General features: G+C 37.2%; 1 protein-coding gene across 5 annotated transcripts in view; it reads left to right on the forward strand.

The window, feature by feature from the left end:
- Positions 1-27,418, forward strand: part of EPB41L5 (erythrocyte membrane protein band 4.1 like 5) — a 122,989-nt gene that overhangs the window by 44,704 nt on the left and 50,867 nt on the right. For 3 of the 5 annotated variants that reach the window (XR_003906706.1, XM_029934713.1, XM_029934714.1), the window contains exons 14-16: positions 1,828-1,855; positions 8,275-8,317; positions 8,694-8,809. Coding sequence is in view for 4 of the 5 variants with exons in the window: in XM_029934713.1 (XP_029790573.1) it covers positions 1,828-1,855; positions 8,275-8,317; positions 8,694-8,809 (187 nt within the window). In the remaining variant the exon portion in view is untranslated. Of the gene's footprint in view, positions 1-1,827; positions 1,856-8,274; positions 8,318-8,693; positions 8,810-12,291; positions 13,345-27,418 lie in introns of those variants that run through there. The other 2 variants (XM_029934716.1, XM_029934715.1) reach the window with 2 other exon arrangements.

Consider the following 27,418-nt stretch of genomic DNA (forward strand, 5'->3'; position numbering starts at 1 on the left):
GCCTTCCCCCTTATTGACTTCCTGATTTCTGCATTAATAATCTCTCAGGGCGCCTGGTGGCTCAGTCAGTTAAGTATCTTTTTTTTGTTTGTTTTGAGAGAGAGCACACATGCAAGGGAAGGATGGAGAGGGGGGTTGCGAATCCCAGGAAGGCTCTGTGCTGTCTGCTCACCCGATGCTGGGCTCAACGCTGGGCTCAGTCTCAGGAACCCTGCAGTCATGACCTGAGCCGAAATCAAGAGTCGGATGCTTAACTAACTGAGATACCCACGCGCCCCAAGCATCTGGGTCTTGATCTCAGTTCAGGTCTTGATCTGAGTCTTGCGGCTTGAGTGGGCTCAATGCTGGATGTGGAGCTTACTTAAAAAAACAAACAAACAAGAAAAAACCACCCAAATTTCTCAAATGTCTTTGGGAACTTTAAAAAAACCATTGGTTTACAACAAATAAATTTTAAGTAAAAATTATTTCAGGGGCGCCTGTGTGGCTCAGTTGATTGACCATCCAACTCTTGATTTCAGCTCAGGTCATGATCTCACGTTTGTGGGTTTGAATCCCAAGTCCAACTCTGGTCTGGCAGTGCAGAACCTGCTTGGGGATTCTCTCTCTCTTTTTCTCTCTCTGCCCCTCCCCTCTTGTGCACATACACATGTGCACATTCCCTCTCTCAAAAAAAAAAAAATTAAAAAAATGTTATTTTGAATAGCATTATAATCTATTAAAGTGCTTAAATTTAAATATCAGTGTACACTTAAATTTATGTACTAAGAAGCTTGATTTTATTTTATTTATTTTTTATAGTTTATTGTCAAGTTGGTTTCCATAAAACACCCAGTGTAAAAAGCTTGATTTTAAACCAGAACTTTTGTTTGGTTTTGAATCTGAGTTTATCTCAAAATACAGATTGAATTTTAAGTATATCTGATGTTAGGGACATCCCAGTTGTCCAAAAACGTGACCTGATGTTTGACTTAAGAAACTGATTTATAGGGGCGTCTGGGGGGGGCTCAGTCAGTTAAGTGTCGGACTTTGGCTCAGGTCATGATCTCACGGTTTGTGGGTTCGAGCCCCGCGTCAGGTTCTGTGCTGACAGCTCAGAGCCTGGAGCCTGTTTCAGATTCTGTGTCCCCCTTTCTCTTTGCCCTCCCCCATTCATGCTGTGTCTCTGTCTCAAAAATAAGTAGACTATTAAAAAAAAAATTTTTTTTAAAGAAACTGATTTGTAGTCATAATTTTTGTGTAGTACAGCTATAAATCAAATAATATAGAGCTATTAATGAGACCATTTTAGTTTGTGATGGTTTAATAACCCTGAGTTACCTCTCATTTTCTACTGACAATGTTTTGTTGTCACTGAATTCACTCTAGGAGGCTTGCCAATGGTTCTGTTTTAAAAGAAGATGGTATTTATTTTATTGCTTTATTCTTAAAATGGAAATAACTGTCATTATTGATTTTAGTGATGTGAATCCTAGAACATTTTGTCAAATGAAGGTTTTTAAGTCCATAGTTGGGAAACATGGCTTGAAAAACAGTCCTGGAGCCTGTGTGATTAAACGTCTGACTCTTGGTTTCAGCTTGGGTCATGATCTCACAGTTCGTGGGTTCAGGCCCTGAGTTGGGCTCCAGACTGATGGTGGGGAGCCTGCTAAGGATTATTTCTCTTCCTTTCTCTCTCCCCTCAGTCCCTCTCTCCCTCTCTTTCTCTCTCTCTCAAAATAAATAAACCTAAAAAGAAAAAACCAGTCCAGATTTACTTTTATGAACAGTTAAGCAGTTTACTATGTAAGAGACAACTAATGGGATTTTTTTTCCCTCCTCTGTCAGCAAGTACAGCAAAACCTGAAGAACTCAGGTGAGTAATGTCTTCCAACTTAGGAACATATTTTAGAATTCATGTAGTTGTTGTCATTAGTTAAACAAATACTTGTTGAAGACCTGTCAACGTATGAAGTTGTTCCTTAGCATTGGGAATATAGCAGGGAACAAATGTAATGTCAGATAAAATTGACAACGAAAAATGAAACAGTTTAGAAATAAAGACTGGGTTGGGGGTGGATATGCTATTTGTAATGAGAATGAACTACTTTTGTTATTGGCCTGTGACTACTGAGGATATAAAGATGAACAAATTAGGGTTCTTGCACACAGGGAGCTCAAAGAACAAATTTTATTTGCAGATAAGCAATTGATTTTATTCCTAGGATAAACCCTACTTGGTCAGGTGTATAATTCTTTATGTTACATGTTGCTGGATTTGGTTCACTAGCATTTTGCCTTTAGCGCAGAGCCCGATGCGGAGCTTGAACCTACAAACCATGAAATCATGACCTGAGCCAAAATCAAGAGTCAGACTCAACTTACTGAGCCACCTAGGCACCCTTCTTCATTGATTTCTAATTTTAGTAATTTGAGGGGTTTTCCCACTGATTAGTTTAGGTAAAAGTTTGCCCACTTTGTAGGCTGTTTCAAAGAACCAGCTTTTGGTTTACTGATTCATCATTTTTTAAGTTTGTTGATTTTCTCTCTGCTATATTATTTCATTTCTTATCTTTGCTTTAGGTTTAGTTTGCTTTTCTTTTTCTGGTGTCCTCAGGTGGGAAATTAGGTTATATATTTGAGATCTTTATTCTTTTTTGACATAACATTTATTGCTATCAGTTTTCTTCCAAGCACTGCTTTAATCACATTCTATAAGTTTGGAATATTGTATTTTCATTTTATTTATCTTAAATTATTTTCCTGTTTCTCTTGATTTCTTCTTTGACCCCTTGGTTGGTTACTTGGGAATGTGTTCCTTGATTTTCACATATTTGTGAATATCTTAAATATTCCTCTGTGTGTGTGTGTGTGTGTGTGTGTGTGTGCGCGCGTGTGTGTGCACACACGCGCTTTTATTCCAGATGGTTAGAGGACATACTTTGTATGATGTTGATCCTTACAAAATTTAATGAAACTTGTTTTATAGTTTAACATATGGCTTATCTCAAAAAATGGTCTGTATGTGCTTGAGAAGAATGGGTTTTTTGTCGTTGCTGAGTGAAATGTTTTATAAATGTCTGTTAGGTCTCCTTGGTTTGTTCTGCTCAGGACTTCTCTGTCATTGTTGAACTTTTGCCTGACTCTAAAATAGTTTTTTTGTTTAATTTATTTTTATTATTATTGATTTTAACATGTTCTCAACTTTATTGAAGTCAGTATCCCAGATACATTTATCATTTAAAAAAATTAATTTAATGCTACAGAAGGTGACGTTCAATTTAATCCTGTTTGCCTTCATGCCACCGTCATGAGCCTTCATTCCAGGCCACATAAACAAAGAAGGCCAACATCGTGTGGATGGTGACCACCGCAACCGCAGCAGCATAAAAATAGCTGTCCCTGCTGGATCTCCTAAAGGCACCTTCAAAAACATAAGATTTAGTCGTGAAGCACAACCCAGTAGGTATAGTGATCATGAAAGTTATGAAGAATGGGAGCAGCTTCAGGGGAGATACCAATGAACTTTCATCTCTAAAGTCAAGCAGATGCTGCGTTATCAAGGTGCTGCATGGTGCAGCCGCCCCCGGGGCAGGTGCTCCAAGGCGGCCGCGCGGGAAGTGCCTGCTAGTAATTTTTTGTTTTGAAGTTTGATATAAGTATTGGCAGTCCAGATCTCTTCTGCTTGCTTTTCTCTCTCTTTTTTAAATAGTTTTGTTTTTCAAATGTGTGATTTTATTTTTTTTTAATTTTTTACTACTTTTTGAGAGAAGGGGAGAGAGTGCGTGTGTACACAAGTGGGGAAGGGGCAGAGGGCTAGGGAGAGATTCTCTTATGCAGGCGCACACACCCAGCTTCGACCCTGCTGCAGGGCTCAGTCCTATGATCATGAGATCATGACCTGAGCCAAAGTCAAGAATTGGAAGCTCAACCAACTGAGCCACCCACAGGGACCCCTCTTCTGGTTGGTTTTCCCTGGGTATTATCAAATTTGGGAAGTTCTCAGCCATTGTGTCTTTGAATTATCTTTTTGTTCCGTTCTTTACCCTTCTTCTGGGACTACCATCACATGCATGTTGCTACACTTAATGGTGTCCCACAGGTATTGGAGTTTCGTTCATTTTTCTTCATTCTTTGTCTTTCTGTTACTCAGACTAGGTAATCTCAGTTGACCTGTCTTCAAGTCATGGATTCTTTAACCTGCTCAAACCTGGTGTTGTGTTCTTTCAGTGACTTTTTATATTTCAATTTTTGTACATTTCAACTCAAGAATTTCTATTTGATTCTTATTTATAAATTCTGTTTAATGGTATTATCTTTTCTTTATAAATTTTAAAATACTTTTTTTTAAGGTGTATTTATTTTTGAGAGAGAGAGAGCACACACACATGAGTGGGTTAGGACCTGAGAGAGAAGGACAGAAGATCTATAGCAGGCTCTGTGTTGACAGCAGCCTGATACGGGGCTCAGACTCATGAACCGTCAGATCATAGCCTGATCTGAAGTCAGATGCTTAACCGACTGAGCCACCTAGGCACCCCAAGTGATATTTTCTTTTAATGGAGACAGTGTTCCCATACTTCTTTAGATTTGTTTTTTTTAGTTCCTGAACATCTTTAAAATAGCTGACTTAAAGTCTGGCTTGCCTGGAGAGAGACCTGTCTTCTCGGCTGCATTCATGTGAAGTGAAGTTTCCACTACACTGATCTGGGGGGATGGGGACGGGCAGCAAATTGTGGTTCAAATGCCAGATTCAACTCTGAGGTTTAATAGATTTCCTTGAATAGATGCTTTGTTCACTGATATATGACTTTTAATGATTGTTTTTTTTTTAATAATTTTCACCAACTAAATGTTTGTTTCACTGGGAAGAGGGTCCTCACACCACTATTCCAGAAGTCCTACTTTTGAGGACCTAGTTTTAATAGAGTATATTACAGTGTATAGTTTCATATAAACCTTCTCAACTACTGGTATATACCAGTCTCCTGGACTGTCTCAGACTCAGGACACATTTGTAAATCTGGTTAACTCTTTTGAACTTGTCTACTCTTACATGGCAGATGTGTGATTAGAGCTTCTTCAAAAGTAGAAATTGTTGCAGGGTGCTGAGCATGGCCAGCCTCTCCTTGAGATGTCCTATCCAGTTTTTCCTCTCCCCTCCGCACTTAGAAAGCCATTAGAGTCAGGCTGATGAGTGATTCACCATAGAAATACTCTGTTTCTTGAATAAGGACTCTTCTGATGTTTCTTTAGCTCTCAATAGACTGTTACAAATAAATAAATGACTAGAGTAAGAAGGAAGTGAATAATTCTCTCTGTTGTGAATTTTTAATTAGGTAAAAAACAGAAATTTTCTGCCTTTCCTGAGTTGTACTTTTATTTTCATCGTAGTTATTTATAAGCTACACTTTTAGGGAAAATGTTGGAGCAAGTTAGAGGTGTTCTGTGCTTCTTAAACTATTTTATTTGATTTTTGTTTAATGGATCATGTCATGCTTACCTGAGAAAAAGGCTAGTACAGAATATTAGAGCTTCAAATAAAGAAGATAACCTGGTGAATTTAGCAGAAATGTAAACAAAGTATTCAAGCAATAATATGTAGTTGAAAATTAAGGTTTTAATTTGCATGAATTCTTCTTCAAAAAATTTTTTTTGAAATAACGTGTTTCTTACCAAAACTTGAGTATGGCTTTATAATCTCTTTCCTAGAATTAAGATTAATTTAACTTTAATAACAAGATTTTCTTTTCTTTTCTTGAATAAAGCTTTTGGCTCTGAAAAATGCACCAGAAATTGAATAAACAATGATACTATACTTTTATTTTTTGCAATAAACTTTTAGAAATAAAATGTAGAGGGGGACCCAGCCCTCCTGAAGGTTATTTACCACTCTTTATAACACTGCTCAAGAGGACCTGAGTTTGGACTGGCATGAATGCCCTTTCATTCTTGTCCTTCTAGTCCTGTTTGCAGTCACAGTTTTGCTCCAGTGAACCATGGAAAACAGGACTATTTGAAAAAGCACAGCTATTTGACCTAAAAAACTTCTTGACCTTGTACTGTGCCTATTTGAATAACAGGTTTTTAAATTGGCTGATGCCAGTCGTTTTCCTTGTACTATTTTGTCTCCTAACTAGTCCATGTGAATCGTGCCTAATACAGAGTATCCTAAGAAGAGGTGACATTTTAAAGGAGAGTTCATATTGCGTGATGGGTACTTTTTGTACAGGTTTTAGCAGACAGAATCTTGAAGATGGAAAAGGAGAAATGGCAGAGGAAATGATGAATACAGAGTATAAGAGGAAAAAGGTCAGTTATTGTAGGTGTTCCTTTGTTTGAGAAGGAAACTTGGAATAGGGCAGTAATGAGAAGTGTTTTGCTTTTATATTAGTGGAAGTGAAAGAATGTAATTATGAGAAAATAGTGCTTTTTCATTTCAAATTTTTGAGAACAAGGAGCTATGATCCAGTTCAGATCACTTATCATAAGTACTTTTTTTCATGTTGTTATTCATCTTTTATTCATCACCTGCTGGAGTTATTCTCACTTAAAGGAAAAGCTTCAAAGAGTAACCAAGGGGATCATCTAGCCAAGTAGATTGGATGGGGATTTCATAATATTTGGGATTATGGTTACTTAAACCAGCATAATGTGTTTTGGAAGCAGTAACATTAGTCAAAAGAAATCATGCCTGACAGGTATATATTTTACAATGGTCTTGACAACAGTTACACACTAGTATTTTTAAAAAGCTTTTCTTTTTTTTATCAGTTTTATTTGTGTTTTGGCAACATTAATGCATTTAATCCTTTAACAGTTTCATGCCAATGAAAAACCTGAAGTTAGAGAGCAGAACTAGTAGTAGTGGACAGCTTTTGTGCCAGAATTTGAACCCAGTCAGTGTTAGTGCAAGTTCTGGTGACTCAACCTGCAACAGAGATGTATGTAATAAAATGATAAGATATACATTGGGTTCACTTTTCGTTACCTAGTCTTTTAGCAAGGCCTCTTCATTCTTGAATTCTTTCTTAATTGGTTGTCTTTCATCAGATAGTTTTTTTTTTTACTCTCACCTCTTTAAGAAAGGCTCTTAAAGAAAAAAAAAAAGAAAGAAAGAAAGGCTCTTAGATGTTGTATTAAAAGTTTAGTTTGAGAAGCTTTGCCCATTTCCTTTCACGAGAATGACACCTTGTCTGGGTATAATATTCTTGAGTAGTGCTATGGAGAAGTCTGTGCCAGCCAGATACTGGCAGTGATTTCCTTGTAATTTTCTTGGGGGCACCTTAAGTATTCTTCCCTTATCCTTGAAAGTCAGTAATTTAATAGTAAGGGGTTGAATGCATTTAATTCTCTATCTCATTTTCCTGAAACATAAGTGCTCTCATTAAATCTCTAGATTATCTTCTCGCTTTCAAGGAATCTTATACATGTGCATATAAACATTTATAATTTTGAATATATTTTTCAGTTACCTTAGTTGAATTCTTTACTTATGTTAGAAAGTCTGAAGTCTGTAAAGGCTTTTTTCCCTTCATTTTGTTGTGATAATATGTCATCTTTATTTCATTGAATGTATTTTTTAAAGCTGTTCTGAGGTTTGTTTTTATTTATTTTGTTATAAATTGAGTTTTTTAAGTGCTTTTTGAGGGGGGCGGGTAGATGGAGGAGGGAAATGAGTACAGCCTAAACTAAAAATTTAAAAACATATTTATAAGTCATTTCGAGTGGAAAGTATACAGAAAGGTTTCTGATTTTAAGTTTGTACTAAGGCCTTTTGAATTATAAAATGCTGAGCTGTTGCTGATACTGGAAAATCTTGTGAGAGGGTAGGAATATACAGAAGAAGCGACAGATAAGTTTATGTGGATTTTGTGCTTAATGCCTTACATTTACAAGACCAGTGCTCTAACCCCTGAGCTATGGAGCTGCCCCAAATGCCTTACATTTAAAGAGTCATTTGTGCTGCTCTTTATTTTGATATCTTGGACAAATCCTGGCCAGTGAATAAGGTTGTAGTAAACTACACATTTAAAGCACAGTTAGAATATAAGTATATAGAAATCTCACATGAGCAGATCATAGAAAAACAAGTGCTTGTCTATGAAAGCAAATGTTTTCTGGGCATCTCACTTTCTTAGTTTTGGTACCAACAGTACTTTTTTCTTAATTTGCAACAAAATAATCAAGGTCTTTAAAAATAAAGCCACTTTCATTAGTGTATGTATTACCTAACAATGTGAAGCCCTAGAATTTTACATATGGTTTTTTAATAGATGTTTTTCTCCATTACAGTGTTCACAATAATGTTTCAACTCAGAGTAGTGGCTCCCAGCAGGTAAGATTTAAGCTTCTAAAGCACTAGAACACTGTAGTTAATGATGACAAATCGTGGTATTGTTAGTTGAATTTTCACAGTGGTATAATTTCAGCGAAGTTTTATGTGGTTTTCTTATCTATAAAGTGGCTCAATATATGAAACCCTCTGTTATTATCTATGATGTTATAAATAGAACACGTATTCTATAGAACATTTTCTGTTCCTATGAATCCTATGAAATAAGTAAGACATTGATAGATTATTATTTATCTCTAAGGTAGTATATAACATTCAAGCATTTGTTCTGTTTATTGTGATGTGATAAATGTTCTGTTTATTGGTGATGAAGTCTTTTATAAGTAAAATAGATGGTTTTTATAATTTCTGTCCAAAGGCTTGGGCTGTGAGATCTACTCTGCCTGTGGTTCCTTCTGTACCCTCTGGTCCTGTGCTGGCAGAAATAGAGAATCTTCCAGTGAATCCTGGAACGGACCAGCATGACAGGAAATGGTTTGTTAATTCCTTAAACCAGAATAAAATATTACTTAAAGTATTTGAAATTCCCAGCTGATAATCTTAGAATACATTAAATATGATTGAAAGCAAATTATTCATATTTGTAAGCCGAACAGAAACATACTATTGAACAGTCAGATTGGGATTTGGAAAATAAGGGATATAAATGAAGAATGGAATGCAGGTATTTAATTGAAAAACATTGGTCAGCTCTCCTTATTTTGGTTCATATGATTGGGAGAGTGGTGAGTGGCTCTCTGTTTAAAAGGGCTTCAGTGCTAGTCCGTAGAACTTTTTCCCAGATCTATAAAGAAAATATGTTTGTTATATGTTATTCCATACAACATAATGCTACTGTTTTGGTGAATTTTTTCATTAAATACTGAAGGGAAGTATTTACCAAAATAAGTACCAAAAGGGAAACATGATTCTAATCTAATAAAGCATGAAATACTTCATTTTGGGGGTTGGAGAGAGGATTTGCTTACAGAGAAGACCTTTCATTTGCTTCGAGTCCCAGGGTCTGTTCAGAAATATGAATACTTTGTGGCATATTGGAGTGTAATCAGTAGGGTTCATTATTTCCCAAATAAATGTATGTGGCTTGGAGGGCTCCTAGCAAATTGTTTGACTAAGTGATTATGTTCATGGCATCATCTTTTCAGGTTGTATGTCTATGAAATGAACTTTGATAAATCATAGGATTTTTCTCTTTTTCTCTTGCTCTTAGTTTGTTTACACCTGAAATCTAATGAGTTTCTGAGGTGATCTCAAGGTTTGGGGCAGCTTTCTGTGCAACCAGTTCTTCCTTCATGGTGGTGGGTCAACAGTGGTTGGTGATTAGTCTTTGCTATGTAATTGTTTTTCACTGTTATTTTGGCTTCACTAATTTGCAAGGTGCTTTGCTGTTGGTTGGGCATATTTTTACTTCAGTTCCAAATAGCTTGATTAGTTTCTGAGATTGAGGGAATCCTCCCTCCAACCCCACCTTTTTGCCCTTTTCCTTTTGCCTAAGTGTGGTAGGGATACTTTGTGTTGTGTATGCATGTGGACACACTCTTCAAGTATAGACAGACAGTGAGGCTTCTAAATAACAGATTTTAGTCTTTATTTTTTTAAGCCATTAGAAAACAGTTTCTTCAAAATCTTACTGAACACACAGCTCCTGTAAGCAGCTATGTTTTATTGCCTTGATATTAGCACCAAGTCCTGTTGGCAAGGAGACCAATACTGAGACTTCAACTATGAAAGAACTGCCTTAATACATGCTTACCTTTTATACTAATATGGGATGAGAGTCTGGGTGTTTTATTGGTTGTTTTTTTTTGTTTTTGGTGGTTTCTTTTGCATACTGTATTATGACTCCAAATCTTTATTGAGTTTTCTAATTTTAATGGGCACATTTTTAAATCTAATTGATTCATTAGGCACTAAGTTCCTTTGACACAATCTTTAGAAAGAGACAATACTGAATCTGAGAGTATTGAATTTCAAGGAACATGAAAAATTTGGAGCTCTGTGTCCTTCCTTTATTTACTTGTCCTGCAACCTCCTTTCCTGAAATGGAGTAAAATGATAGTCCTGAAAAGCTAATGGGCCTCAGCGCACGCCAGCAGGGGTGTGGAACTGAAGACACACGTGATCTGTCTTGGAGCTAATGGGCCCTCAGCCTGAACTTAAAGTGCCTTTTCTAATTTTACTTTGTGTTTCTGCATGCTTTGTTATTAATGCTTTTAAATGAAAATAAAACAGTCCTCCTTTAGAAAGTGATAAGTTAATAAAACTTGGAAATGCTTCCTAGATTTGAACAACTGGGCAGAATAACAGACTATAATCAGATAGATACATTTTAACCATTTTAATCTAAGCTTACTCAAGTAAGTAAGCTTACTTCAGCCTTCTCTTGCTAGTTATGTTCTAAGTGACACCATTATTTCAGTAATTAATTTGATAATCAGTGAAATATTCAGAGTCTGATATTTAGAGTATCACCTTTTGAGAAACAATTTTTGTTATTTTAAACCCGTTAAACCATTTATAAACAACAACAAAAACAAAATTGAATAATATTTGGGAAATCTTGCATATATTGGGGAGACCATAAACCTAACTTAATGTCCTAAGTGTTCAGAGTCTATATATTGAGGTTCATGAATTTTCATGGGATAGATTTGATGAACAGATGTATATCAGTGAAAGAAAAGAATAAAACCATTCAAGTTTGCTCTGAAAAATCTGAAATTTAGCAAATTTCTTTTCAATTTCCCTAAGAAAAGAAGGTGAAGAAGATTCATGTCTTAGTTGAATTAGAAGTGTCATATTTAAAAATCATATGTTTAGACCTCCTTTATAATTGGGGTGATTTATTTTTCTTTGTAATTACCTTAAATCTGTGCTGCCCTTTTTGCCGTGTTGGAAAACCTTGATCTGAACCGTGACAAATGTTTTCTTTCTACTGGAGGACTCTGATCATTTCTAACCAGGAACTGCTTGAATGCATGCTTCATTCTCATAATTCTGTAGGTCTATTCTATAACACTGTGTGATCAACGGTGTCTTAATATACCTACTAACCTATTCCTTGGAGGGACTTTATAGTCTCCTCACATTATCTGTACCTATTGAATTTCATTCTTAGGTCCTGTGAACTTTGATTATAGAAGGGATAGTGATTCTCTGTTGTTAATTGGAAACATTGATGTAAAATTATACGGCCTCTGAAGGTAGTTGTGGAATTTTGTTTCCTGGATTTCAGTTTTGTGCAATCATTTAATTTGGGGAATGATTTTCACAGTTGCCCTTTTCTATATATGCCTTTGTCCATAATTTAGAATTGTCCTTTCATTTTATTATTTTTAAAAATGTTTGTTTATTTATTTGGGGGGGGGGCGCTGGAAAAGAGTGTGAGCATGAGCAGGGAGGGGACCGAGAGAAAGGGAGAGAGAGTCTCCAACAGGCCCCTCCTTGTCTGTGTGGAGCCCAACACAGGGTTCTGTCTCACGAACTGTGAGCTTGTGCCCTGAGCCAAAATCAAGAGTTGGATGCTTAACCAACTGAGCCACCCAGGAGCCCAGAATTGTCCTTTTAAATATTTGAATTAAGTCAGCTATAAATATTTTTTCCTTTTCATTAGAACTTCAAACAACATTTCTGCCTTTAATTTTAGTACCAGCCTCAGGGACAGATATTGTTTTGCTCTCTGTGAAGTTTCCTCTTTATTTAATTCTCTTAACTGACTCTGATTACTTATTCATATTTCTATATTGAACTTTTCTGCTACATACAACTTTGTTGATTCTGTCCTCCCCCCTCCCTTTATTTTTGAATGTCATTGCATGTAGTAGATGTCAGTAACTGCTCATAGTGGTGGTGCATGCTGGTCACACTGCCTTTCTCCTCTCTTACCTCTTACACATTCATTTTCTTCTCTTCCTGTAGACTAACTGTGCTCCCCTCCCACCCCCCCAACCATCCAGGCTCCCTGCTGCCAGTGACTGCTGTCAACGTGCTGGAAACCAGTGGAACACAAGGGCCTTGTCCCCACCCCAGCCTGCACATAGAAACTACACTGACTTTGTCCATGAGCACAATGTGAAGAATGCAGGAGTCCATCATGATGTCCATTTTCCCGGCCATGCAGCCATGACTGAGATATGAGTGTTAAGCCTGTTAGATACTGGAACTCTTGATCATGCACATTGATGGTATACATTTTCTACATATAGAGGATTGGTCACGTGAGGAGAATTTGAGAGAACTTCTGTTGAGTCACTGGTTGTAGTGTTGGTTGTAATCAAATAATTCTGTGACAGGGACATGATGTTAAGAAGCTGTATGCCATCAGTGATCATGACCAATGCTTTTGTGTTGAAAGGGTATGTATATTGTCATTTTGGAAAGATTTTTCATGATTTTAACATGTTAATACATATTCAGAAAATGTCTCAGGAAAAGATTTGTGGTTGTATAAAAGCTGCCTGTGATCATCCTACCCCAAGCCGTCCAAATAGATTGTGGTTAAAAGAATCAGACCAAGTAATTGTACAGTGGGAAGGAAGCGCATCGAGGCTCTGTGGTTCAGCCTTTGGTGATACTTTGATAAAACCACTTTTCTGTGCCATTTCTAATACTTCTACAGCGACCAACCCATGCCTTAATTTCAGTTAAGTGCCTAAGATTCAGTAATTGTAATTAATGTAATTTTTAATTAAAAGCACTTTTGTTTTTAACAAACGTAAGTATTTTAATTTACCCAAAGGCCTAGAAGTCACATTCATACTGTAATTCATGTAGAGAGATAAATCTGAATGGTTACTTTTGCATGATTAACTAGTTAACCAGTGGTTAACTGAATTTTGTTACATTATTGCTGAGTGGCTGTACACAATGGAAAATGTATTCGCTTTTTTCTTTTCATTTTTCTGTCTTCTTTTTCATCTTATGCATCTGATAGATTTCCCAGGGTTTCAGCAGCCTCATAATCTGGTCTTGTATGACCTTTAAAATAAAAATCTAAGGCCAAAACCATACCACTTTCAAATGGATTGGATATATTATTATTTTTCGTCCTTCATGAACTTCGAGCGTAATTATCCAAGCTTTTTGATTTAATTCATAGAGGCAGATTACCTGAAAAAAGTACATTTCTAGTGTAATGGGAATTGATGTAAGCGAAGCATTTTCTTTTGCCTTTCTATAGTTTTTAGAAGTTTTAACAATTTCCAGACCTTAAAACTATGTATATAGTAACTTGAAGATATTTTATAGTCTAGAATTCATAATACTTGAAGATAATGAAGCTTTATTATAAACAACCTAACCCATATACCATCCTGTTTGCCTCCAAAGTCCTTATTTCTCTCTGCTATACAGACATAGGTTTCAGAGGGCATTATTATTGGACTCTTGGTTGCAGATAGAATACAACTTGTCAGTAGGGAATAGAAGTAAGCAAAATTAAATAAGACCTAGGAGTGAAATTTATAAGCAAGTTTCAATCTGTGAGTTTATCACAATCATTTTAAGGAGACGGAAGCTCAAAGTATTCCCTAGCACATCCTGCAAACCTCTAAATATGAATAGATACATATCTTAAATAGCCTAGCTCCCTCCCTAAGTTTATCATCATAAAGCATGCTTCAAAATGACCACTAATGTATGTCCCTCATAGTTGTTTTAGTCTTTACATTGCTCAGATTATAATTGTTAGGTATTGTTGATGGTGTTTTTTTCTTTAAAACAGGAAATTTGAATTATAACATTTTGAGCACAAAAATTCTGGTTGATGGAAAAGATTTCATGGGTGTGACTGATTAAGAACCTCCTATTTTTAAAGTTTTTTTAAAATTTGTTTTTAATGTTTATTTTTGAGAGAGAGAGACAGCACAAGTGGAGGAAGGGCAGAGAGAGAGGGAGATACAGAATCTGAAGCAGGCTTCAGGCTCCGAGCTGTCAGCACAGAGCCTGATGCAAGGTTCAAACTCCTGAACTATGAGATCTTGATCTGAGCTGAAGTCAGACGCTTAACTTACTGAGCCACCCAGGCACTCTAAGAACCTCCTATTTCTAGAATAGAAACCAAAGAAATGTATAGAAACCAAAGAAATAATAATAATAAAGCCTTGCAGGTCTTTTAGTAAATCCTAAGGTTGGACTTTTTGTACTTCAAATATATCTTAGCAGAATCTTAAATTTGGGAATTAGGGAAGGATTATTATAATAACGGAAGAGTAAGATCTTCAGTTTGCATTGAAAGTGGTCATTTCTATAGAATTTGAGTTAATCAATAATGTTACATTTAAGTGACGGAAAAATCACATCATCGTTATGTTTTCTTTGAAAACCTAATATGATAGTTCACTTATACAGTCCTGATAATAGAAGCCGGATTAGAGGAGGGGGTGGGGAAAGTAAAGGAGTAAGACTGGGCGACAATAGAATCCAATTTGTCTTAAGTTCCTGTATGATCCAGGATTTCATATCAAATAGTGTGAAAATTCTTGTTACTGATATTTTCAAGATAACACGTTTCCATAGCTGTAAAGAATTTACAAGTCATTCATTCTAAATACATTGTCACCAACTTATATATATTTTGCATTTTATTATGCCTTAAGGATTAGTTGCAGGGAACTAATACTCTCTAGAAGCACCTTAGTTGGTCACTATCCTTTTGATCAGAAGGAACCAGCCACACGGAACTCTGGGACTATGTGATTCAACTTCAGTGCTTTGGCTCATTTTATTTAACGTTAACTTTAACATCTTGAATTGGGTTGGTTATGTTTCAACGGCACTTTTATAAACAGAGGAACTTACAGAAACTTTATACTTTCACAAATGAAAATAAAGAAGATCTTGTGATTGTTTCTTTTGATGGTAAAACCATTCTAAAGGCTTTTACCTATCTCTGAGTGTAGTCTAACCCTTCTGACCTCGATAGGGTAGTGCTAAATACACTGTACTTTGAAGTGAGTGTACAGAGAAAAACAAACTTTGTCCTGCTGTGTCTATATCTCTATTTTAAAAACTAGTTGGTATACAAACATTCTAATATATATCATCAGTATAATTCAGAACCTAAAAGTTTATTTAAAGGGCTGACCCTGGAAATGTTATTTGTAACACTTGGATGAATCTGTATTGTTAAAATTGTCCAGGATGTAAAAGATGCCATGCAAACATCAAGATATAAAACTGAAGTGTCTTCTGCATGGAGGACAGGCAGGTAACTTGTCTCATGGGATAAACAATGAACCGTGCCTTAATTACGGTAGTTTCTTTGACTAGATTTTTACATATTTATTTGGTTGATATGCAATTAATTGTTTTGATTCTAGTCTTATCACTTGGGTGTATCCCGATGTCCTGCATCTCATCTTTCCATCTTACCAAAACAGGAAAATAGATGAAGGGGATGGTGGAAAGTAGTGGACAATTATGGTGTCTTGGGTTTCAGGAGAAAGAGGAGTGTTGTGATGATTGGCTTTACAGGAATAAGAAGACTAATCTTGATCTTTGATCCCTTTGCTTCCATAGGTATTCATAGACATAAAGTGAAAAAGTGGGGGGATGTTTGTTCATAGTGCAGCGTGTTCTGATGGTGGGAGCAGTAATTATTTGAAACAGCACTTTAACTGTTCTGGATGGGGCACATGCTTCATTTCAAAACCATAGTTCATTGCTTGAAAGGCTGCTATTTTTTATGTGTTAGGCTTTGAATATTGGGTCTGAAAATAGTATCAAGTCGCATTAACTTATTTTATATCTTGGGTATATAGGGCTTGTCATAGTTGCAAAAGTAAAATCCTCTTGTATTAATAACACTTAATTTCTTTACACCACATACTTTCTTCCTATATTTTAATGTAAATTATACCACATCCTCAGTTACACCTGGCTTCCAGAATGGTCAGTGCTTCATATGAGATACTTTTACATAAGGGATAGAATTTGAAGATACTTTTGGGGTGGGGAAACTTCTGTCTGTCTCTGTGTGTGTGTGTGTCTCTTGTGGGCTTCTGTCTCAGTATAAAATGTGATTTGTCAAATCCTTCTCGTTATTATGAATCCTGTACTATTTTTTCTCAGCTCTCTTTTGAAGAAGATAAAAATTTATCATTCTCTTCATATAAATTATCTTTTTACTTTAGTCATGCGATATCATTGTGAGAATATTGTTTCACCCCTGGACGTTAACTTTGGTGATAGAAATACCAGGGCGAGAAGCATGTCATTGTCACTGCAATACATGTTATGTAACTTCATTTCTTTAATTCTCACTAATATGTAATCCATTTTAGCTGCTTTGAGCATTTCTTTTTAATTTTTTTTGGTTTATTTATTTCTGAGACAGAGACAGAGCACAAGCAGGGGAGGGGCAGAGAAAGAGCTGGAGACACAGAATCTGAAACAGGCTCCAGGCTCTGGGCTGCCAGCACAGAATCCAGTGCAGGGCTTGAACCCATGGACCACGAGATCATGACCTGAGCCGAAGTCGGACGCTTAGCCGACTGAGCCACCCAAGCGCCCACTTTGAGCATTTTGGGTTGGTGGGGAGTGTCGTAATATTAGCCTTCTTAGGGAATTAATGAAGAGGAGAAGATTTCAAATGAAACTGGTGAAAGGAAAAAAAATCTTCTGTGGCTTTTTAAATGATATTTTTATTTTCATACTGAAGTTGAAAACAAGTGTTCCTGCTTTTCCGGAAGGAATTGTTCTCACAATTTTTTCTTTAGGTAATTACCTAAGCTTTCATGTTCCTAACAAGTTGTGGCCTTAATTTTAGGTGATAGTGCTCAAGTGAACTTTTTACATTTTGTTCCTAACCACTGGCCAACATTTGTTTATATTGGCACGGAGAAGAGATCTCTGACTTGGAGAGCAACATTCTCCGGGAGTGTGACTGAAGACTCCCTCGGTGGTGTCATAAACCTAGCCCTCCTCCTCTCAAAAGCAGGTTTAACAGCTGCAGATCATATTTTTTGTTCTTGAAGGAATTCTTGTTTGTTTTCTTTTTAAGTAATTGTAATAAAGAAGAAATGAGCTAGTGTACGGCTAGCATTGGTAGGCAGTACAGATTCCTTATTAAAGATCTGGTCTGTTGACTAATGACTGATTATTGTTAATATTAAGTGAAAAAATATTTTCAACTACTGGGAGTGGGTGGAGTAAAAGAAAAGAATGAAAGGTAAGAGACCATAGTTGGAAACAATTGACGACCTGACTTGTCTTGCTGAACCAATTAGAACACTATCCAGAGAAATCATGGGAACATCCCAGGATGTATAATACCACATATATACCATTACTCAGAAGAATTTCCTGTAACAAAGCATAGTTTGTAGCCCAATTATTAGCTTCAGGGATTATTTAATTATAACTCTCCAGGAGTTTGGAGATAAGAACTGTTTTTAACAACTTACATTCTTTCTGGGAATGCCAACATCAAAACCTTTGGGAGGCTCTGGAAAGACTTTTGGAGATTTGGGTATTGTAGAATATCCAGTTTATCACTTTAAGTGGAACTTAACAGTTAAGTTGGAGCTATAGCAGTTAAAAGTATTTGAGCATCTTGGAAAGGCATTGAATATCGGTGCTAAGGAGCTTGAGTGTGGTAAGGAGCCCTGGACCAGTCATTGCAAATTTTTAAGTTGAAGATTGGAGAGGCTTGTATTGATAACTCCTTTTTTAAAAATTTATGTTTATTTATTTTTGAGAGAGTGTATAAGCAGGGGAGGGCCGGAGAGAGAATGAGACACAGAATCCAAAGCAGGCTTCAGGCTCCGAGCTGTCAGCACAGAGCTTGATACAGGGCTCGAATCTACAAACTGTGAGATCATGACCTGAGCCAAAGTCGGATGCCTGACTGACTAAGCCACCCAGGTGCCCCTGATATCTCCATTTTAAGTTGCTCTTCATTACTTGTTGAATACTTCCCAGAGCACCTCCTTGTTCCTCACTTCCTTATACGGAGTCATTTATAATTACTCCTTTGTATGTGCCCTCAGATATCTTGACTCTTCGCCTGTTGTACACATGTGATTCAATCCTGGTTAAATCCAGCTCTGTCCACTCTATATGTTGATGGAGAATGTAAAACGCAACATCATTGAATGGTCTCTCTTTACATTTTGGCCACTGATCTCAAGTGGGTCTTTAGTGCTGCCTGAAATCCTACTGCATTTTCTTAATCTACTCATTCTCACACTATGCTGGCAGAAATTTCTCTTCTTTCAGACTTCCACCATCTCTTCACTTCACACTGTCAGATAATGACCTTGCTTCCTACTTTCGTGAGAAAATAGGCAACCAGAAGAGATCTTCTGTACACTCCCGCCATCTGATCAAATAATTTATCTCCATTTAGCCACATATACAGTTTTTCCTGCTGTTCCTCTAGGTGAACTATCCATTCTCTTATTTAAGTCTTACCTCTTCACTTGTCTTTTAGATCTTGACGCTTAGCTTCTCAATAACATCATTCCAGTAATTCTTCCTTCTTGTGCTATAGCATTTTCCTCCTCTCTACTGGAATATTCTCATTAGCACAGAAACCACCTGTGATCTCTAATATTATTTAAAAGAAACCCTCTCTTGAATCCACTTTCCCCTTTTGGCTACTACCCCATTTCCTTGTTCCACGTATAGCGAAACTCTTTGCCATAAAAGAATGGTCTATACGGTTTCTTCTTGTTCTATTTTGAACCCATTTTAATTAGACTCTGCCAACTAAGCTACTGCGCATGACTGTGCAGGTTGTGTCCTGTACAGAAGTGCCACATTCGAGAGGACAGTGATCACTACTTGTGACAGTGGTGTTCCAGCAGGTGGCACTAAATTTCTTGTTCCACTAAAAGCATATTCTGTGACAGTTTTGTAAGAGATGGAAGTAGAGTGTCTTCGGGAGGGACATTGCTTAAATCCACATGAAGGTTCTGCATGGGCTGGTGATGCTACCAACTCCACCAAAGCTTTTGTGCGCAAATGACTACATTCCTCCTCCTGCATTAATCTCCAGTCCAGTTAGCAGTCATGACAGTTGCTCATTTCCTTCTTCATGAAATGCTGCCTTCACTTAGCTTAGGGACACCGCTCTCTTGTCATCTACCTCACTAGCCATCATTTTTAGACCCTTTTTTAGTCTCTCCTTATCTCCGTAGCTCCCTAAAGATTGTTTTAGATCCTTTTCTCTTTTTTTAATGTTTTATTTATTTTTGATACAGAGAGAGACAGAGCATGAGAGGGGGAGGGACAGAGAGAGAAGGAGACACAGAACCGGAAGCAGGCTCCAGGTTCTGAGCTAGCTGGCAGCACAGAGCCTGACGCGGGGCTCGAACCCACGAACGTGAGATCTGACCTGAGCCGAAGCCGGAGGCTTAACCGACTGAGCCACCCAGGCGCCCCCTAGATCCTTTTCTATAACTCATTCCTTGGTAATCTCAACTACCGTTCTAGTTTTAGGTGCCATTTATACACTAGTAATTTCCCATTTTTATATCATCACTCTAGACTGCTTTGTTTCCAGACTTAGGTATCCAACTGACTACATCGCTGCTCATCTAAGTACTAAGATCTGATATAGACATCCTAATTTTAAAAAACTTTACTTTGAACTAATTGTAGGCTTCTGGGAAGTTCAAAGACCATGTAGAGAGTTCTCATGCCCTCTGTCATTAGTTTTCCCAAATGTTAACATCCTACATGGCCATGGTACAATGGGACTGTTATCGAAAGAAAGGAGTTAACATGGAACTGTGCTGCTAACTAAACTGGACTTTATTCAGATTTCACCAGTCTTCTCACAAATGTTCCAGGATCTTATCTAGTCCCTTCTGTCTATGATTTCCAGGCTTTGATGGCCTTTTGAAGATTACCACTCAGATACCTTGTCGGATGGTTCTCCAATTTGAGTGTAATGAGGTTTTTCTATGATTAGATTGAGGCGGTGGGTTTTGGAGGGAAATCCCACAGAGGGTGATATTGGGACATCTCAAATTTCGTGTGTTCAAAAGTGAACTTCTTGTTCAACTTTTCTTATCTCTGCTGTCTTCCCTAGCTCACTAATCGTCAGTTCTGTTTTTCCTGTTGGTGGGCCTGTGTGTCTCAGGCTCCACACCAGAACTACTAAACCAGAGACTAGAGATAAGGCCTGACAATTCTGTTTTGCTCTCCTGGAGGTTCTGTTGTGTACTAAAGTTTGAGATGCACTGGCTTATATCGTAGCCCCTAATAATTCTCTAGACTCCGCTTTGTTTCTCATCAGTCAGTAAGTTCTGTTAGTTCTTTCTTCAAAATAGATCCAGAATCCCCTACTTGTCACCATCTCCACTGCTCCCATCCTGTTGCTTTTTTAAGTTTTTTGTTTTTTAATTCCAGTCAACATCCAATGTTACCTTAGTTTCAGGTGTACAGTATAGTGCTTCAGCACTTCCATATCTCACCTGGTACTCATCCTGATAAATGTACTCTTTAATCCCCATCTGTTTTATGCATCTCCCCACCCAGCTCCCCTCTGCGAACCATTGCTTTGTTCTCTGTAGTTAAGGGTCTGTTTCTTGGTTTGCCTCTCTCTTTCCCCTTTGCTTGTTTGTTTTGTTTCTTAAATTCTACATGTGAACAAAATGGTATTTGTCTTTCTCTGTGTTGTTACAAATGGCAAGATTTCACTCTTTTTATGGCTGAGTAATATTCCATTATGTATATATACCACATCTTATCCATTTATCAATTGATAGACATTTGGGCTGCTTGTGGATCTTGGATATATAGTGCCGTTATAAACATAAGGATGCATGTGTCTCTTTGAATTAGTGTTTTTGTATTCTTTGGGTAAATACCCAGTAATGCGATTGCTGCTTTGTTTTCTAACTTTTTGAGGAACCGCTGTGTTGTTTTCCATAGTAGCTGCACCAGTTTGCATTCCCACCGGCAGTGCACGAGTGTTCCTTTTACTCCACATCCTCACCAACCCCTGTTGTTTCTTGTGTTGTTGATGTTAGCCATCCTGACAGGTGGGGGGTGATATTTCATTGTAGTTATGATTTGCACTTCCCTGGTGGTAAGTGATGATGAGCACCCTTTATCAGATTTGTCATTTGCAAGTATCTTCTCCCATTCCGTAGGTTGCTTTTTAGTTTTGTTGATGATTTCCTTCGCTATGCAGAAGCTTTTTGTTTTGATGTAGTCCCAATAGTTTATTTTTGCTTTTGTTTCCCTTGCCTCAGGAGACATCTAGAAAAAAGTCACTATAGCCGATGTTAAAGAGGTTGCTGCCTTTGTTCTTTTCTAGGGTTTTTATGGTTTCAGGTCTCACATTTAGGTCTTTAATCATTTTGAATTTATTTTTGTGTATGGTGTAAGAAAGTCCAGATTCTTTTGCATGGTGCTGTCTGATTTTCCTAGCACCATTTGTTGAAAAGACTGTCCTTTTCTTACTGCATATTCAGTATTAGTCAACCAATTAGTTGTGGGTATATTTCTGGTTTCCTATTCTGTTCCATTAACTATGTGTCTGTTTTTGTTCCAGCACCTTACTGTTTTGATTACAACAGTTTTGTAATATAACTTGAAGTTCTGCCCTGTTATAATTTACTGTCATCCTTTATCTCTTACTTGGGCTTCCAGCCATTGCCCTTGCTCCTCTCCTGTCTTCTGTTCCCTCAGCAGCCATGGTGATTGTAACTTAGATCATGTCATTCCTCTCTCTGCTGTGGTGTTCCAGGTCCTCCTCTCACACAGACTGAAACCCCAAATCTGTTTATTGACAAAAACAATGATTTTGCCTCTGCTTTATCATCTACCATCCTTGACCTTGCTTGCTGCCTCCAAAGACTGGTTCAAATAGACCAGGTGTGTACCCTTTCAGGATCTTTGTATTTTTATCTCTACATGGATATTCCTCCCTTGAATCTCTTTTGGTTCTGATTCTGATATCTTAACATTTCTTATCAGAAAAATTTTTCTGACCTCCCTGTAACATAATCATGCCCCTCCCCCATCTCCTCATTCCCTATCCCCCTTACCTCGCTTTATTTTTTCTCACTTCACTTCATCTTACATCACATGTTTACTTGTTTGTTATTTCTGTATTCGTCAATAGAATGTAAGCTTCATTAAGGATGAATATTTATTTCTACTCCTCTATCCCCAGAGCATTACCTCCTTGGCACTCTCAATATTAGTCCATCAAATGAATGCCAAGCACATCTTGGCACATTTGGTGATACAGAAGTAGAATGCTGTCCCTGGCTTCAAGAAATTCACATCAGGTTGCAGAGATGGACAGTTGAAAAGTAACGAATAGAAGTGCTAAATTGTTAGGCCAGCAAGGTCACGGAAGAGTAGAAGAGTTTGAAGTTAAGAAGGCTTTCTGGTATTTGCATCAGGTTTGGAGGGATACTTAGGAGCATTGAATGAATTAATTATTATAGACTAAGAGCTGTAGCAGAAGAAAATTTTAACCACAGGATAAAAGGGATAGTTGAGGAATGATGAGTGGCGTTTGAGTAAGAAGTACAGAATTCATGGGGAGATATGATGATAGCTGACATTTGAGTACATCTGTGTCTGGCATTCATTATTCTGCAGGCATAGCAGTAAACATTTACTCCAGCAAGAAATTCATTTATTCTAGGACTCTGTAAGATATTTAGGCTAGTGAAGAAATTAAGGCACTATAAGGATATAACTTCAGAGTTACGTTGCTAGTATGGGGTTAGGTCAGCTTGGCCCAGAATGAGACCCATTGTACTGACTCCATACATTGTAAAGCTCAGTGGGGCTGACATCGTGGAGAGTAACAAGGAGTGTCCTAGCAGCAACTTTCTAAAGAGGCAGTGTGAAAAATGATTGTCCGTTGGGGGAAGGCTGGATAATTAAAATGTGCTGCATCCATGCTATGTAATTGATAAAGAATGATGAAAATTCTCCATGTACTTGGTTATTGAGTATGTCAGCCACTCATTGTTCACTTATAAACTGCAGTGAAGTGTCTCAGGTATGTTTTCATTTTTTATAAAAATCATCAAACCATGTATATATTTGTAAGTGTACAGAAAATGAAGCTGAAAAAGATAATTGCATTTACAGAGAAATTTTCAGAGAGTAGGTATAAGGGAGACACTGCTTTTCTTTTTTCTTCTTATTTTTTGGTTAGCATCTACCAAAAATAATTAAAAACAAATTAAAATACCCCCAAATATAGTGGGAAGCAGGACAGAGTGCTTCAGATAAGTGTCCATGAAAAAGAAGATGGATAGAAGAGATAATGTCATTATTCCTTTGTACATTCTTGAGAAATTGATGTGTGCCAGGACATTGCCAAAACCACAGATTGATAATGTCTAACTACATTTTTTTAAAAGCTTTTTGGACATACGGCCCATTGGTTTTAAATATATTCACAAAGATGTACAACCATCGCCAGAACATTTCATTATCCCCCAAAGAAACCCCTTCCCCATTAGCACTTACTGTTCTCCCCTCCCCATCAAGCCCTAGCAAACACTGATGTCTCCATAAATGTTGCTTATTCAGGAAGTGCCTCATAAATAGAATCATGTAACATGTGACTTTTTTGCCTGACTTCTTTCACCTAGCATAGTGTTTTTAAGATTTATCTGTGTTGGGGCATCAGGCTGGCTGAGCTGGTAGGTAGAACATGCACCTGTTGATCTCAGGGTTGAGAGTTCAAGCCCCATGTTGAGCGTAGAGCTTACTTAAAAAATTATCCATGTTACAGCATTTGATTTCTTTTTAATGGTTTACTATATTCCCTTGTATGATACATAATCTTTTATTTGTTAATCAGTTGATGGACACGTTTTGGCGATTGTCCATACTGCTCTCAACATTCAGGAACAGGTTTTTTGTTTTTTAATGAACATGTGTGTTCAGTTCTTTTGGGTATATAGGTAGGGTCATATGGTGACTGTATTTAACATCTTGAGGAACTGCCAAAGTGACTGCACTATTTTACATTTTACCAGCAAGTTTGTTACCTTTTTCATTATAGTCACCTGGTTATTTTGAGGGTGGAGGCTCATTGTGGCATTGAATTGCATTTTCAGGGGGCTAATGATGTTGGGCATTTTTTTTATATGCTTATTGGCAATTTGCATATCTTTTTTGGAGAAATGTCTATTCACATTCTTTGCCCACTTTCAAAATTGCATATATTAATCCTTTATTTCTTTATCTGTAGCATCTCAAATTCTGTCTCCTTTTCTTTTGAGCTCCTTTATTTCTGGAGGCATGCCTTTATTTAGTCTTTTCATAGAACATTAAAACGTTTTGTTTTAATTTTGTGGCATACTATATGTTGTCCCTACCTTTCATCGTCTAGGATGAAAAGGCACAGTGAGTTAAATAAAATCAGTTTGTGAACAGCTCTTGTACCAGAATAATTAGTATTTTTCTGTTTCAGAGAGACAAAAAGATTAAGTAAACAGTAATTATATCTTGTAGTTCACATCTTCATGAAGTAGGGTGCTCAGGGATGAATTATTTGCTTTTAGAAATTATACATTTTGGGGGCGCCTGGGTGGCTCAGTTGGTTAAGGGTCTGTCTTCAGCTCAGGTCATGATCTCACAGTTCGTGAGTTTGAGCCGCATCAGGCTCTGAGCTGTCAGCACAGACAGCTTTGGATTCTGTGTCTCCCCTTCTCTCTGCCCCTCCCTTGTTTGTAATCTGTCTCTCTCTGAAAAATAAACATTAAAATAATTTTTTAAAAAATTATACTTTTTTAATTGTCTCTTTTGACTTACCTGTATATTCTAATCCCATATCTGTTTGCAAGCATCAATGGGTACATATCAGAATTAGTAATTCAGTAAGTTAGTGACTAGTTAAGTATTACTGTGTATAGGCACTGCTCTGCATTCTGGAAATACAGTAGTGGCCAAGACAGAAGTTCCTGCTCTCACAACACACATATATTCTAGTACAGGAGACCAAGAGTCAGTATACAGATATGGATGCCATGATTTCAGATAGTAACAGATGCTATGAAGAACATAAGGTAATGTCACAGCAAGTGACATCAGGGTGAGGGTAGTCCTTTGAAGAGATACTGAAGTTGAGGTGTGAGTGGTACAAGGAGCCAGCCATGCAAAGGGGTGTCTCAGGCAGACCTAACTCATACAGAGGCTTTTGAGTTGATATTTGAGGAGTAGAAGAGAACACCAGTGTGGATGGGACTTAATTAAGAAAGAGCTGGTATGGGGAGTGTTCTCAGGGCGGTAGGCAGAGACCTAGTCACAGAGTGCCCTGTATGTGCCCAGGGAAGATAATGTGGATTTTATTCCAAGTGCAATGGAGAGTCTGCGGTGGATTTTGAGTAAGAGAGGGGCGAGCAGTAACATCCTGTCCCATGTCTCCAGGTGAGTTACCACATACGTTCAGGGAATCAAGCATCGTATACTAGTCATGCTGAATATATGCCGTCCACAGTCAAGTTTCCTGATTGACCTGGTACTGTGTATTCTAGAGCCTTTGATCCAGTTCGGAATTACACATTAACATCTTGTTTCTTGCATGTCTTAATATGCAGTAGTTCTTCAGCGTCTCTTTATCTTTCACGTTTGCATCCGTAAGTGGTACACATTCATTGTTTCACAGACGCTTCCTAATTTGGGTTTAATTGATTGTTTCCTCATGATTCAATTCAGTTTATGTGCTTCTGTCAAGAAAAATGTGCTGTATATGTGTAGATGTAATACACCTGAAGCACATTACTTACACCAGAGGGTCCTTGATGCTACTCTGTTACTGGTAGTGTTGATGTTAGATTACTTGGTTTAGGTGTTGTTGATCAGATTTTTCTACCATTTTGTTTTTGTAATTAAAAATTTATCAAATGAGCACATATTCTTCCTTCCAGCAGACTTCTACATAATGGTGAAAATTAGTTATTGTGATTGTTGCAGAATGGTGATTTGCTAACTATCATTCTATATGCTAACTGGTTGGTTAATTGGTATTCTACAAAAAGAACTTTTTAAATTTATATATGGATTCATGGATTTTTTTCATTCAGTGTGTTATATAGTTCATGTTATTCCTTTGATAGTCAAACTGTCCCAAATCTGGCCAACGAGAACCTGTCAAACTACATCCTGTAACCACTTAACTATGTCCCCCCTCACTTCCCGAGAACTTTTTTAGTTTTTGGTATAACAGGGTCCGCATTCCTCTTGAACTTTCCTTGCCTTAGCTGTGAAGTCAGCCATTTTTCAAGAGCACGGACTTCTTTTAGTTTAAAGTGGCATTTAGCAATCAAGATCTGGGCATTAGGTATGTTCGTGGTTCCTGTAAATGTCATTGCTTCTAGACTTAGTGGAGAGAGTTAAAACACAGGTATGTTTAAATCACAAATTCATACTGCTACTCTAAATTCAGTCCAATACCTGGGTTCTTCTTTGCCTCCTCAGTTCCTTACTTTTGTCTCCCTTCCCTCCTAGTGAGAAACTTAACTAGGTTAAGACTAGTGAGAACTTCATAGTTAAACTTAACTAGTGAGAACTTAATAGCTTCAGAATTGCTGTGCGCGTACCACTATCAACAGCAAATCTACGTTCGGTATTTATCCACAGTTCTCTTTAGACTGAGAATAAATAACGTGTATAACATTTACTTGGATTACGTCCCTTTTTTCCTATGTAATTATGGTATTCATTTAGTAGTAAATACAACTTAATTTTTCTAGATGTTACCAGATTCCCCTTCATTGGAAATGAAGTATATATATTTTTCCTTGCAGCTTTATTGTAAGGAACATACATTTGGTACATTTGATGCATAGTAAAGTACTTTTATTCAAAGTGATAAGTTTTGACATGCGTATACCTATACTATCAACACCATAATCAATATTAATGATATGTTCAGTGTAGTTTTTATTTAAATTCCTTTTATTAGCATATTTATGTTTAAGAAGCATTTGCATTTTTTCTGGGAATTGACTTTTTAATGTTTATTTAAAAATTTTTAATGTTTATTTATGTTTGAAAGAGAGACAGAGCATGAGTGGGGAGGGGCAAAGAGAGAGAGAGAGGGAGACACAGAATCTGAAGCAGGCTCCAGGCTCTGGGCTGTCAGCACAG

The sequence above is a fragment of the Suricata suricatta genome, chromosome 3 (assembly GCF_006229205.1).
Source record: "Suricata suricatta isolate VVHF042 chromosome 3, meerkat_22Aug2017_6uvM2_HiC, whole genome shotgun sequence".
NCBI classification, from domain to species: Eukaryota; Metazoa; Chordata; class Mammalia; order Carnivora; family Herpestidae; genus Suricata; species Suricata suricatta.